General features: G+C 33.8%; 1 protein-coding gene across 1 annotated transcript; it reads left to right on the forward strand.

The window, feature by feature from the left end:
• Positions 1 to 541: 541 nt before the first annotated feature.
• On the forward strand, positions 542 to 13,851 carry LOC135838862 (low-density lipoprotein receptor-related protein 1B-like). Its single transcript, XM_065354662.1, has 11 exons — positions 542 to 753; positions 9,868 to 9,999; positions 10,090 to 10,204; positions 10,295 to 10,444; positions 10,550 to 10,657; positions 10,810 to 10,944; positions 11,154 to 11,369; positions 11,571 to 11,730; positions 11,879 to 12,089; positions 13,060 to 13,284; positions 13,703 to 13,851. Exons 1-11 carry the CDS (start codon positions 649 to 651, stop codon positions 13,826 to 13,828), a joined length of 1,683 nt encoding a protein of 560 aa, XP_065210734.1. The 5' UTR covers positions 542 to 648; the 3' UTR covers positions 13,829 to 13,851.
• Positions 13,852 to 14,397: the final 546 nt, after the last annotated feature.

Raw genomic sequence — 14,397 nt, forward strand, 5'->3', positions numbered from 1 at the left:
TCTCTTTTTTTCAAATTCTGAAAATTCCTGCGGTAATAATCGAACTTCAATCACGAAGCTGTGTACCTGCTTATTATACACAATTACTCTCGTGTTCTATTCTGACCATTCTTTTGCGATTAGAACAATTGAATTACCTAATTTGCAAGTAAGCTTAATACAAATTGATTCTAAATCGTGAGAAAATGACGTCAAAGTTTTTTTTAACGAGTCGATAATAAATTTTACGATCGATTAATTATTTTTGCAGCATTATCTACATATGTACGTAGTTCCCTTGCTTACGATTATCTGGTTATAGCCTGGATTCGTGGAAAATTCCACCGTTTCAGAAGCTGAGACCCAAATCTGAGAAATGGATGTCATGTTATGATTCCGCCATCTTCAAAAGACGAAGTGACTGAAATAAATGAATGAATCACTCTAATATTTCATCGTATAAGATTACATGGATTTCTTGTAATTTTTCGGATGAGATAATAATACCTACTTATGACGATGAAGCCATTTCGTTGTATAGATTTTATATCAATGTTTACTTATTGGCACTAATTATTCGGCGAGATATCTAATCATTCAAGTACCTACCTAACGATTTGTTTTTAGAGGTTCTTGAAACTTTTTCATTACGAATAGTAGGTACAGTTTATGAATTTCTGTAAAAGAAATCATCGGTTCGTGTTGAATGAAATGTTCAGTTCCAATGTCGTGAAATGGCTGATTTTCTTCGATTTTTTCGTCGCTGATATTGGGGTGAGTAATGAAATTATTCCTTCTGTAATTTTATTTGATTGGTAATAATATAAGCAGGTAATATACTTAGGTACCTATCTATCTAAGGAATTTACGTAGTTATTCGCTAAAATGTATTTTTTTACTGATATTTCCCCAAAATATTGTATCTAGATTTTTGGGAAATGTGAAAAAAAAATTAATAGAGAAATAATTATAAGCACCCATATGGTATCTACTGGGTACTTTACCCACTTCTCGAAACATGTCCAAACTTATTGAAATAATCATAGTAAAGATATTTTTGCTCTGAACAAATTATTTGAGATAAATTTACCTTGACCTGTTTTTTTTTCATAAATTTTTTTTCTTACCTATTTACAATTTTAGGATTCTAAAAAAAAAAAAAAAAAAAAAAAAAAAAGTCAATTCAAGGTGAAATTTCTTTTACCCAACATAAAATATATCTTAAGTTGATAGAGTGATACTCGGATAGATCGGGGTTAGGTGAGGTAGATGAGAAAGACAATCTGGTGGGTTTATAATAATACTTTCTACCTAGAGATTTTCTGATAAATATTCCTAAGGGATTATTTTCAGGCACCATGCTAGCTCAATAGGTGCTTGTACTGATCGATACGAATACCCTTTATACACATACAATTTCTTATTAACATGTGGAAATAAAACACGAGACAATTGTTCTATAAATTATAATGTTGGTTATAAAACAATTGAGGACTTGTATTAATTATGGGGTTCGAAGTCATAATTAATTTAAAATAGGCATAATTAAAATTAACCTAATGCTACACTAAACTAGTAGTTAAGCAGATTTTGTAGTTATAGTTATTTCTCAAAAAGTTAGTTAAAACTTAAATAAGATTAAGCATATCAAATAAAGGGGATGATTCATTTTACCTTAATTTGATCGGGCGAACGCAACCCAGACAGGATTTAGGGTACATCTTCTGCCTCAACACTGTACACATTCCCTGCTCATCGGGGTGCTACTAATACTAAGCACATCGCAGGGTATTGGTTTTAGATACACATTGCCAGGGGTCGAATTCCTCAAGATCCGGATCGAATGAGGTCTTCTCCAAAATTCCATTAATCAATCGACATTAACGTGATTAATGTTCAAATACAATTTAACCTCGCAGTGGGTTACATCAAAAAGCTAGCGGATTAGATCCTTAAGGGATTAATCGGCAATAATTTACTGAGGGTAGGAACCGAACATCGAATTAGCACTCGCGATTACCGAAACAAAGCACAGAACCATCCTTAAGGGGGCTCATACTTAGTGAGAGATTTTACGTTACATTTCACTTTTTGGAAAATATTTCTAAGTCCAGCCTGTGATAGTACGGGCACCGAAACGAAAATTCCAAAAAGAGTGCAACCGGCAAGATATAAAAATTTGGCAATATATAGTCGAAAGTAGACCTTTCCCCGATCCCGAAACCACCATTACATTTTTGAGATCGGATTGCAAAACCATTTCAGGGGTTCCCAAAGTTGTGAAAATTGTCTATTTTTTTCCTACATATTTTGGCTTATGAGTCTTCACAGAATATAGGTAGGGAAACGATTCTGGGCTTAAAACACTCGTAAAGGACCACCCTTCAAATAGCTACTCATAAAAAACCTCGCTCAGTGATTCTCAACCCTTCAGTGGTTCCCAAAAAGGGAATTTTCGAAATTTCTTTTTTCAAGTCGCGCGATCAATCGAGTATTACTCGGAGGGTAATTGCGCAGCTGAAAAATGATCTCAGTAAAAAGTTTGGGCATTTCATGAGGATTTCAAATATGGGTCAGTTTTTGCCCTAGCGTTGATAGGGGTTGAAATAAGAGGGGTTGAAGGGGAAAAAACATGGTTTTATGCAATAACAAAAAATTTCTAATTTCGTTTTGTACAAGCTTATATCGTTTCTTATACTTAATATATTGTAATTTCTTACCCCTGTGAGTGATTTCGTCACTTTCATCCCCTAAATTCCGTGAAACATGAAATTTTTCAAATTGAAAAAAAATCTGAAAATTGAAAATTCATCATTCTGTTTGAGTATACATAGCCGGATAGCGTTGAAATGCCCTTTACCTTTATTTTTACCAAAGAGCATCCCCCTCAATTTTGAAACAATGCTATAGATCGACGATATTGGCGTGGTTTTAAAATACTTCGAACCTTGAGATCAGAAATTTCCCAAAATCCGAAATTCATTCTGCAAACTAATTTCAATACGTTACGAAGTCGTCTGCTGGTGGATTTCAAGTCGTTTTGGAGCCTCCACCCACTTTTTGAGAGGTCGTATGGTGTTTTTTGGAAAATTGAAATTCCCAAGAAGTAGCTGGAAGCTTCAAACCCATTTGAAACCACCATGTAGTAGACTTCATATCGTATTGAAATTAGTTTGCGAAGTAAATTTCAGCTTGCCCACTCCATTTGGTAACATTTTTCGGGAATTTCAAGTTTCAAAAATCTGCTGGAGGCTCCAGTAATTTTAAAACAGTCGATGGAGGCTCCAAAATGATTTGAACCCACCTGAAGTCGTCTTCAGAGGGTGTTAAAATTGGAGTGTAGAGTAAATTTCAGCTTTCCATCTCCATTTGATGAAATTCTGTGAAAATTTAAAGTTTCAAAAATCTGATGGAGCCTCCAGTAATTTTCAAAAAATCGATGGATGCTCCAAAACGACTTGAAATCCCCCTGATGCTGACTTCGTAGCGTATTGAAATTAGGGTGCAGAATCAATTTCGGCTTTCCAACTCCATTTGATGAAATTTTGTGGGAATTTCGAGTTTCAAAAATCTGCTGGAGACTCCAGAACTGCTCAACACGGTTTGAAACAGTTTCCAATCGATTTGGCATGTCGAAAATAGGGTATATCCCAAATTTCAGCTTTCTTGATCAATTTGGTAAAATTTTGTTTTTTCCCTCATTTTTGGCCTAAATTGGATTTTCAAAAATTCACCAAAAATCGAAAACAGTCGGGGAGCCCACTTAAGGATAAATTGCACCCCCCGGCGATGCTCCGGGGCAACTTTTTTCTTAAAGGGGGAGTTCTAAGGAACATTTCTATCCCTTGTACTAAAAAAAAAAAGTGGCCTTACTTACAAAATGGCGGCCATTCTGATTGATAGGTCAGCCGAAATCGCAGATTTTGTGTTCCAACATAGGACTTGCACAACATTTTTTAAACTGTACAAAGGTAGATCGAAAGATCAAGCAAAAATTTATCACCTGTCAAAATTTCAAGTGCTAAAGTGCGTTTTTCGATTTTTGGTGAATTTTTGAAAATCCAATTTAGGCCAAAAATGAGGGAAAAAATCAAAATTTCCATCTCCATTTGATGAAATTTTGGGAAATTTCCAGTTTCAAAAATCTGCTGGAGGCTCCAGTAATTTTCAAAAAGTCGACGGAGGCTCCAAACCGATTTGAAATTCACCTGCTGTCGACTTTGTAACGTATTGAAATTAGTTTGCAGAATGAATTTCGGATTTTGGGAAATTTCTGATCTCAAGGTTCGAAGTATTTTAAAACCACGCCAATATCGTCGATCTATAGCATTGTTTCAAAATTGAGGGGGATGCTCTTTGGTAAAAATAAAGGTAAAGGGCATTTCAACGCTATCCGGCTATGTATACTCAAACAGAATGATGAATTTTCAATTTTCAGATTTTTTTTCAATTTGAAAAATTTCATGTTTCACGGAATTTAGGGGATGAAAGTGACGAAATCACTCACAGGGGTAAGAAATTACAATATATTAAGTATAAGAAACGATATAAGCTTGTACAAAACGAAATTAGAAATTTTTTGTTATTGCATAAAACCATGTTTTTTCCCCTTCAACCCCTCTTATTTCAACCCCTATCAACGCTAGGGCAAAAACTGACCCATATTTGAAATCCTCATGAAATGCCCAAACTTTTTACTGAGATCATTTTTCAGCTGCGCAATTACCCTCCGAGTAATACTCGATTGATCGCGCGACTTGAAAAAAGAAATTTCGAAAATTCCCTTTTTGGGAACCACTGAAGGGTTGAGAATCACTGAGCGAGGTTTTTTATGAGTAGCTATTTGAAGGGTGGTCCTTTACGAGTGTTTTAAGCCCAGAATCGTTCCCTACCTATATTCTGTGAAGACTCATAAGCCAAAATATGTAGGAAAAAAATAGACAATTTTCACAACTTTGGGAACCCCTGAAATGGTTTTGCAATCCGATCTCAAAAATGTAATGGTGGTTTCGGGATCGGGGAAAGGTCTACTTTCGACTATATATTGCCAAATTTTTATATCTTGCCGGTTGCACTCTTTTGCGATTTTGAAACGATACAGCGTTCGGTGCCCGTACTATGAAGCAGACTGTCAGAGATTCATTACACTAAGTTTTTCGCCAAAAATCAGAATCCTCGAGATGGTCTGTGCAATGGGTTATATAGGCAAAAGTTCAAGGATATGTATCCGAGCTTGGAGCAATGGAGCGACCTACGCTCGGAGATATTCGTACACGTTACCTTGGGCTCCAGAAATGTAGGAGAAGTACGTTAAACTTCTTCGAAAGAGGGGTTACAATATAACCTCCGACGAGAGGTTATTGTCCTACCTCTCTACGGAGGGCATATCTGCTCCTTACAGAGTGAGCCAAAATATTCTACCTGTTATTTCCTTTTTCGGAACACATAATTTACAAAGGATGAATACTGAGTAATGTTCGAAAAAAAAAATATTTATTCGAGATAGATTGTCTCACTGCAGTTTTTGGTCTCAAAGGTTGCCCTACCTACCAACTGAAAAAAAAACCTTTAAACTAGACAGCTGCGCCAAGCGCAGCTGTAACAGTGTGCGTAGCTTCTTTAGTTTGGAAAGCGCAATGCAATTTTGGAAAAGAAGCATAACAAAATTTCAAAAAAAGGCGCAACTTCGAAAAAAGCACAATGCGACTTCAAAATAATAAGCACAATGCGATTTAGAAAAAAATCACAACGCAAATTTCAAAAATAGAACAAGATTCCGAAAAAAATCAAAATACGATTTTGAAAAAAAAGCATAACGCAACTTTTTAAAAAAAACGATTGGAATTTTGAAAGCAGAACGCAATCATGATTTAAAAAAAAATCACAATACGATTATGAAAAAAAAGCACATCACGATTTTCAAAAAAAGCACAATGCAACATTGAAAAAAAGCGATTGGGATTTTGAAAGCAGAACGCAATCATGATTTTAAAAAAAACGCACAACGTGATTTCGAGAAAAAAAGCACAATACGATTTTCAAAAAAAGCACAAAGCAACTTTGGAAAAAAGCAATTGGGATTTTGAAAGCAGAACGCAATGATGATTTTAAAAAAAGCACAACGCGATTTTGAAAAAAGGCACAACGCGAATTTTAGTTTAAAAAAAGCACAACGCGATTTCGAAAAAAAAGCACAACACAATTTTGAAAAAAAAAGCACAACGCAATTTTGAAAAAAAGCACAGTGCGAACTTTGAAAAAAGATCAACGCGAATTCTCAAAAAAGCACAAGGCCAACTTTGAAAAAAAGCACAATGCGACTTCGGAAAAAAAAGCACAACGCAAATGTTGAAAAAAAAACAGAACGCGAACTTCAAAAAAAAAGCACAACGCGATTTTGAACACGATTTTGAAAAAAAAGCACCACGCAATTTTGGAAAAAAAGCACAACACAATTTCGGAAAAAAGCACAACGCGATTTTGAAAAAAAAGCGACCTTTGAAAAAAAGCACAACGCGATTTCAAAAAAAAGCACAATGCGATTTTGAAAAAAAACATGATTTTGAAAAAAAAGCACAACACGATTTTGGAAAAAAAGCACAACGTGAACTTCAAAAAAAAAAAGCACAATGAGGACTAGGAAAAAAAAGCACAACATGATTTTGAAAAAAAAGGCACAACGCGATTTTGAAAAAAAAGCACAATGCAAACTTTGAAAAAAAGCTCAACGTGAATTCTGAAAAAAGCACAAGGCCAACTTTTTAAAAAAGCACAATGCGGATTTTGGAAAAAAAACACCGCGATTTCGAAAAAAAGCACAACGCTATTTCAAAAAAAAAGCACAATGCAAACGTCGAAAAAAAGCACAACGCAAACTTCAAAAAAAAAGCACAACAAGATTTTGAACGCGATTTTGAAAAAAAAACACCACGCAATTTTGGAAAAAAAAGTACAATACAATTTCAGAAAAAAAAGCACAATGTGAACGTTGAAAAAAAACAACTCGAGCGTTGGAAAAAAACACAATGCGATTTCAAAAAAAAACAACGCAATTTTCATTTTAAAAAGCACAACGCAAACATTGAAAAAAAGCACAAAGCAAATTTTGGAAAAAAAGCACAGAGCTATTTTGAAAAAAAACGCACAACGCGATTTTGAAAAAAAAGCACAACGCGATTTCAAAAAAAGCACCACGCAATTTCAGAACTAGAAGCACAACGCGATTTTTAAAAAAAAGCACGACGAGAACTTCAAAAAAAAAGAACACAACGCGAATTTTAGGAAAAAAAGCACAACGCGAATTTTAGAAAAAAAGCACAACGCGATTTTAAAAAAAAAAAAAAAACAACGCAAATTTTGGAAAAAAAGCAGGTGATTTTTAAAAAAAAGCGCAACGCGAACTTTGAAAAAAAAGGCACAACAAAATTTTGAAAAAAAGCACCACACCATTTTGGAAAAAAAGCATAATGCGATTTTGGAAAAAAAGCATAACGCAATTTTGAAAAAAAAGCACAACGAGATTTTAAAAAAAAGCACAACGCGAATTTTAGAAAAAAAGCACAACGCGATTTTTTAAAAAAAAAACAACGCAAATTTTGGAAAAAAAGCACGTGATTTTAAAAAAAAAAACAACGCAAATTTTGGAAAAAAAGCACGTGATTTTGAAAAAAAAGCGCAACGCGAACTTTGAAAAAAAAGGCACAACAAAATTTTGAAAAAAAGCACAATGCGATTTTGAAAAAAAAAGCACAACGCGAACTTCAAAAAAAAAGAACACAACGCAAATTTTAGGGAAAAAAGCACAACGCAAATTTTAGAAAAAAAGCACAACGCAATTTTTTTTTAAAAAAAGGACAAGGGGAATTTTGGAAAAAAAGCACAATGTGATTTTTAAAAAAAAAGCCCAACGCAAACTTTGAAAAGAAAGCACAACGCGAACTTCAAAAAAAAGGCACAACAAAATTTTGAAAAAAAAGCACCACACCATTTTGGAAAAAAAGCATAACGCGATTTTGAAAAAAAAAGCACCACGAGATTTAAAAAAAAAGCACAACGCGATTTTAAAAAAAAAAGCACAACGCGAATTTTGAAAAAAAAGCACAACGTGATTTTTAAAAAAAAGCGCAATGCGAACTTTGAAAAAAAAGCACAACGCGAACTTCAAAAATCATGGCACAACAAAATTTTGAAAAAAAGCACCACACCATTTTAGAAAAAAAGCACAACGCGATTTTGAAAAAAAAACACAACGAGATTTTAAAAAAAAGCACAACGCGATTTTGAAAAAAAAAGCACAATGTGAACTTCAAAAAGAATCACAACGCAATTTCGAAAAAAAGCACCACACAATTTCGAAAAAAAAGCACAACGCGATTTTGAAAAAAAAGCACAACGCGAACTTCAAAATAAAAAAACAACGCGAATTTTAGAAAAAAAGCACAACGCGTTTTCGAAAAAAAGCACCATGCAATTTCAGAAAAAGAAGCAAACGCGAACTTTGAAAAAAAACACAATGCAAATTTTAGGAATTGAAAAGCACTAGATTTCGAAAAAAAAGCACAACACAATTTTTAAAAAAAAGCACAACGCGATTTTAAAAAAGAAGCGCAACGTGAACTTTGAAAAAAAAGCACAATGTGATTTTAAAAAAAAACAACTCGATTTTGAAAAAAAAAGCACAACGCGATTTTAAAAAAGAAGCGCAACGCGAACTTTGAAAAAAAAGCACAACGTGATTTTAAAAAAAAACTCGATTTTGAAAAAAAAGCACAACGCGATTTCAAAAAAAAGCACAACACGATTTTGAAAAAAAAAGCACAACGCGATTCCGAATACACTATGCTATGCTATTCTGAAAGCTCCGGAGCACAACACGATATATCAGGAAAGCATAAGCACTGCAGTACTGAGAGATTGAGATAACCTCTTGGGAGCACAGCAAAATCACAAATGACTGGAGGTTTTGATTCTGAAAGGGTAACCACCTGCTTTCAGCATCTACGTGTGTAAATGAAACACCTGCAGGTGTTTCACAAATGACTGGTGGGTTTTCATTCCGAAAGGGTAACCACCTGCTTTCGGCATCTAGTCTAAAATTGAACAATGGGAAAGATAACACTGTAGATAAGAATATTTTAGGACCCCTGCAGTGTTACATTTTAAAACCGATGTCGGCTTCCCTTTTGATACCTTTCTCATTGTTCAATTTTGAAAATTTAAAGTTTAGCTCCACGTGGAGCCGCAACATGCTCTTCAAAATTAAATTTTTACCACCCGTTGTGTTCGCTCAATTCAATAAAAACCGGCAGATAAGCGAACACAAAGGGAAAGGCCATATCAAAAGGGAAGCCGACACAAGTGAAGCCGACTTTAAATTTTCAAAATTGAACAATGAGAAAGGTATCAAAAGCGGCGCCGACAGTCAGTTAAATTTCCAAATTTATGTAACACCGCATGGGGTTGTAAGAACATTTCCCATTGTTTAATTTCCGAAAAATCACCCCTGTGGAGTTACATAAATTTAGAAATTTAACTGACTGTCGGCGCCGCTTTTGATACCTTTCTCATTGTTCAATTTTGAAAATTTAAAGTCGGCTTCGCTTTTGTCGGCTTCCCTTTTGATATGGCCCTTTTCCCTTTTTTATTCTTTTTTTGGTACAAATTTTCATAATTAATTGCAATTACTCAAGAAGCTAATTGAGTAATTGCAATTATAATTACGACATTCCCTCCCTCAAGTTATGCCTCACCTACCTACGAAAGATTCAAAAAAATCGGCCCATTCCTCTAAGAGAACATTCGAGCCAAAGAATTTTTCAACTTTCGGAACGAAACCAATAGTGTGCTACGCACACTAATAATGTAATATTTATGTCTACTTTGTCCCAGGTATTTTCAAGTCATCTTGATCCAGCGAATTTATTTTGCGAAAAAGATCGGGTTTACCTGAATGGCGGTTCATTTTGTGATGGGTTTTCGCAGTGTACTGATGACAGCGATGAAGCGTACGGATGTGACCTGGTATCTATACCTAACTGATTATAAGAGTAAAGCTTTATTGACGAAATGCTGATCAAACAGTTTTGTGACCTGATATAAATTAATTTTTAGTACAGTTGTGGAACAGCGAAATTCAAATGCCTAAGCGATGGTTCGTGCAAAGATATAAAAGTTCGTTGTGATACGAGAAAGGATTGCTTAGATGGATCAGATGAATTACACTGTGGTAAGTGGAGGACGAATTAATAAATTAAACAGGTGCTAAAATTTTACAATGTGATTTAAAAAATTGAATTTTTGATTTTTTCATAACCAGGCCACGAAACCAACATCGAACAGTGTCATTTGCAACAGAATAGATTCCTGTGTCAAGATAAATTGAAATGTCTTGATTTCAAATTCATTTGCGACGGAGTCTGTAATTGCTTCGACTGCTCAGATGAATGGCATGGCTGTTCCATATATGGTAAAAAAAATAAAATAAAAATAAAAATAATGTGATTGGTCAAAATTTAATATTAAAATAGATTTTAATTTTAATATTAATTTATTGAAAATTTTGTCCTTGCAGATGAATACCTTTGCGAGGCATGTTCAAATGGTTGCTCTTCGGGTATATACAAAGTTTCTGATTTTTACAAAAGTTTTTCACACTCTCAGGCTGATTTCAAATGTAGAGGTGAGCATTTCCAAGACTCGATCAACTTGTTTTCAATTTTTTTTTTTATCATAAATACCTACCTACTTTATTAAGTACCTACCTAGCCTAATTAAATTAGGAGTGATGAGTAATAATTTATGAATTTGCATGTGTTGTATGTATGTTTGAAGATACCTTATCGTATGATCCGTGTGGTCAGAAATGCTTCTACTATGGGAATAGTTTGACTTTCAGGTGCTTAAATGATGAAAATTATCACATTCGTGGCGTTAATGGAGTGAATAATGATAAATGTTATAACAGCGGTGAGTAAGTAGGTACTTTTTTAAAGCTATCTGAAATATTCGATAGGACCTATATACCTAGATGCTTGTTGCAACGCATGATATGAACAATTCCCCTTCTTATTAGTGCTTAACTGCTTTGCTTACAGTCTACTGATCTGCTTTTACGAATTTAATGACCTTCATGAAACGATTAAGTATCTAAGTAACTTATTTTCCCAAATTTTCAGTGTCGTTCAAAAACTTACTAATTTATTCAACCGATGACGAAATAAAAATGTTTTTCTTCAGCAGCAACAAAACATCTACTCTGCAAACTGGAGTGGATTGTACAGCTCTGACAGCAGCTCATCATTTCGTTTATTGTGCAACTTTTGTCGGTGGCTTTGGATTAATATTGAAGATCTCGGTGGTTTCAAAAAAAACATATGAGATAGTAAAATTAAGTAGGTATTTATTTTCATTTATTTAATTTAATTAGAAGGAATATCCAAATACCTGAAATACCTACCTATTCATTTAAAAAAAAGGAAGAAAACGAAGAACGATCACCATTCTCGTACAACAGAATCATTCTTTCTAATCTTACTCATTACTACATATAATTGAGTATTACTTACGAGTACTACCTAACCTTATATTTTTAGATTCAAAAGTTACATCAATAGCAGTTGATTGGATCACCAATAATATTTATTTCACGACTAATTCATCATTATCGGTTTGCGTTAATAATGGCGAATTTTGCACTCAACTTAAAAATTGTACTTCGTCATGTTCCTCGGTTAGTTTGGCTCCAAAATTTGGGTGAGTGTTTTGTTGTTGTTTTTTTTTTTTCATGCAAGAATCTTTGCTAAAAATTATTTTTATTCTACGAACTCATTTTAAAAGAAATGATTCTCGCCTAAATTCAGCGAACAGATGAATTCACCTAGGTACCTACTTATGATTTTAGTCTCATGTTTTGGATCGACAATGACGTCATAATGAAAGCTGCAATGGATGGAAGCAGTGAGAGTATCTTGGTTAAAGAACTCGGTCCAAAATTAATTTCGTCTATGGCTGATGAATTGACTGATAATTTGTACTGGATTCATCTTTCGTTACCTGAGCATGAAGGTGCGGATGTAAAATCAATGAATTTCTACATCCATCCTAGTTCAAGAGTGAGTTGGAAAATAATTTATAAAATACTTCTCAGTTATCATTGCCGAGGTATACCTACCGAGATTCAGCTAAATTTTTTCTATGGTCGCATTGGAGAGAGGGTGCTTTCAGCAAGTAGGGTTTCTTAATTAAAATTTGATTTTGAATTGATTTACATACCTACCTATGTATGATGAAGGTATCCCAATCGGAAGATAAATCTTTGGACCGGACTAATCTAAACCAAAAAAGTAGGTATGTACTTAAATAAAATGCATCATCAGCCAAAATTTTAGTGGCTAAAATTGATTTTAAAATTTTTGGTGAATTTATGAGAATCAAATTTGTACCAAAAATAGGAAAAATCAAAATCTCACTGAATTAGCCTATAAAGCTGAAACGAATGTAGACTATGTAGACTCTTCAAATTGAGTGGAAACGGTTTTGAACTGTTTTGAACAATTTTGGAAACTCCGGCAAATTTTGAATGTTGATCGAGTTTCACAAAATTTTACCCAAAGCTAAAAATTAAAATTGACTTTGGCCTCTAATTTCAACCCTTTGAGTCGATTGAAAGTGGTTTCATGAAGTTTATGCCTTATTTTTGATATGCCAAATCAACTGGAGATCATTTTAGAACCTTTCTGGTCAACTTGGTAAAATTTTGTTTTTTTTTCTCTTTTTTGGGATAAATTGGGTTTTAAAAAATTCATCAAGAATTGGGAAATGCATTCAGCACCTAAAAGCTAAAATTTTGGGTGATTATGCATTTTTGCATTGCTACTCTTTCGATGTTGGTAGCTTTATCTGGTTCAAATTTTTTTCGAATTTGGCATGGGTAAGTAAAGTAGGTATGTATCTCTCTTCTCTGTTGTTAGAGATACCTACCTATCTAATTCTTTTGTGCAAAAGGTACCTAGCTGATTATAATTATACGTAGGTATACTTATACTACTTAACCTCTCGTAAAATTTTGTAATTATGTTACAGAGTATTTGGAATTTATACACCCTCGAAAAAGATTGTTTTACTTTTGCTGTATTTGAAAATACTGTGTACTACACTAGAGCTGGCCACAATACAATTTATCGTTTCAAAAGAAGGATCGATGAACTTGATAATCTATCGAATGATTTTGATATTCTTACAGTTGATAGAAATGCCTCTTCAGTAAAATATTTGTACGCTTATAATTCCCTGCTTCAACGAAGTAAGGTATGTTGGTTATTCGTACTTATGGCTAAATTAGGTTTGCGAGATTTTCTTTCAAATACCTACTTACATTTCAACTTCCCATACCTATATGAATTAATATACTTAGGTATACTTACTATCTTATAAAGGATATGGATAAAAATTAACCTTCTGGACAACGAACCGAATTCAAGAAATATAAATTGGTATTAATGATATTTCTTTGACAGGAACACGTAGGTAATTTGAATGACCAGAATATTGATCTTGCAAGTTGCATATTATTGTACGCCCGTTTGGCCATTCTGGATACCATTTTATTATTTATTTGTTTAAGAATACTTACTCGAAGACCAAAACCATTAATTTACTTTCTTTTAATTTCCTAAAATATTTATGTACTTAATCATAAAAACCGATTTTCATTTTTTTTTTTCAGGTTACAAATCCATGCAACGGAGTATCTTGCTCTGATTTATGCTTACTTCGTCCATCAACTTCATCCAAGGGTTTAATTTACACTTGTATGCGTAGAAATATTACATCGAATAAAATAGCTGATTGAAATAAATCTGTGTTCTTGTTTTTTGTTCGCGAATTAGGAACCTACCTACCTACTTATTATTAAGGTCTTGGCGGGAAAGAAATTTAACTAGAAAGCTAAGCATGCTTAGCATAACCGCTATTACATACAAAAGTAGTGCATACAGTAGCATGCAAATTAGTTTAGGACAGCAGCAAAATCACAACATTACACCATTTTTCGAAACCTCGCTACAACAATACCGCTAACAATTTTGAAAAAAAAAAATACAGGGGGTGAAAGCCCTATCCTTTACGAAAATTTTGATGAGTTTGAACCAAAAAAATTAGTTTCTAAAAGCTCATAAAAGCTCACTGAAATAAAAATCGAAAAATTTTCAGTCTTTTAGTTTTCCGCATTTACCGGACGAACCGTACGTCCTAGCAAAAATCTGATGGCATTATGCTGAAAGAGAATTAAATTCTCTACAATTTCATTTATGTGAAATTTTTGTAGGACGCTTGGTTTCAAAACTGTACACCTTTGAAGTTAGAGTAAAAAAATGTTGCTGCAACTTTTTTTTTAGTAAAAAAACCAACTTTTTTTTACTC

This window comes from Planococcus citri, chromosome 3, assembly GCF_950023065.1.
Source record: "Planococcus citri chromosome 3, ihPlaCitr1.1, whole genome shotgun sequence".
NCBI lineage: Eukaryota > Metazoa > Arthropoda > Insecta > Hemiptera > Pseudococcidae > Planococcus > Planococcus citri.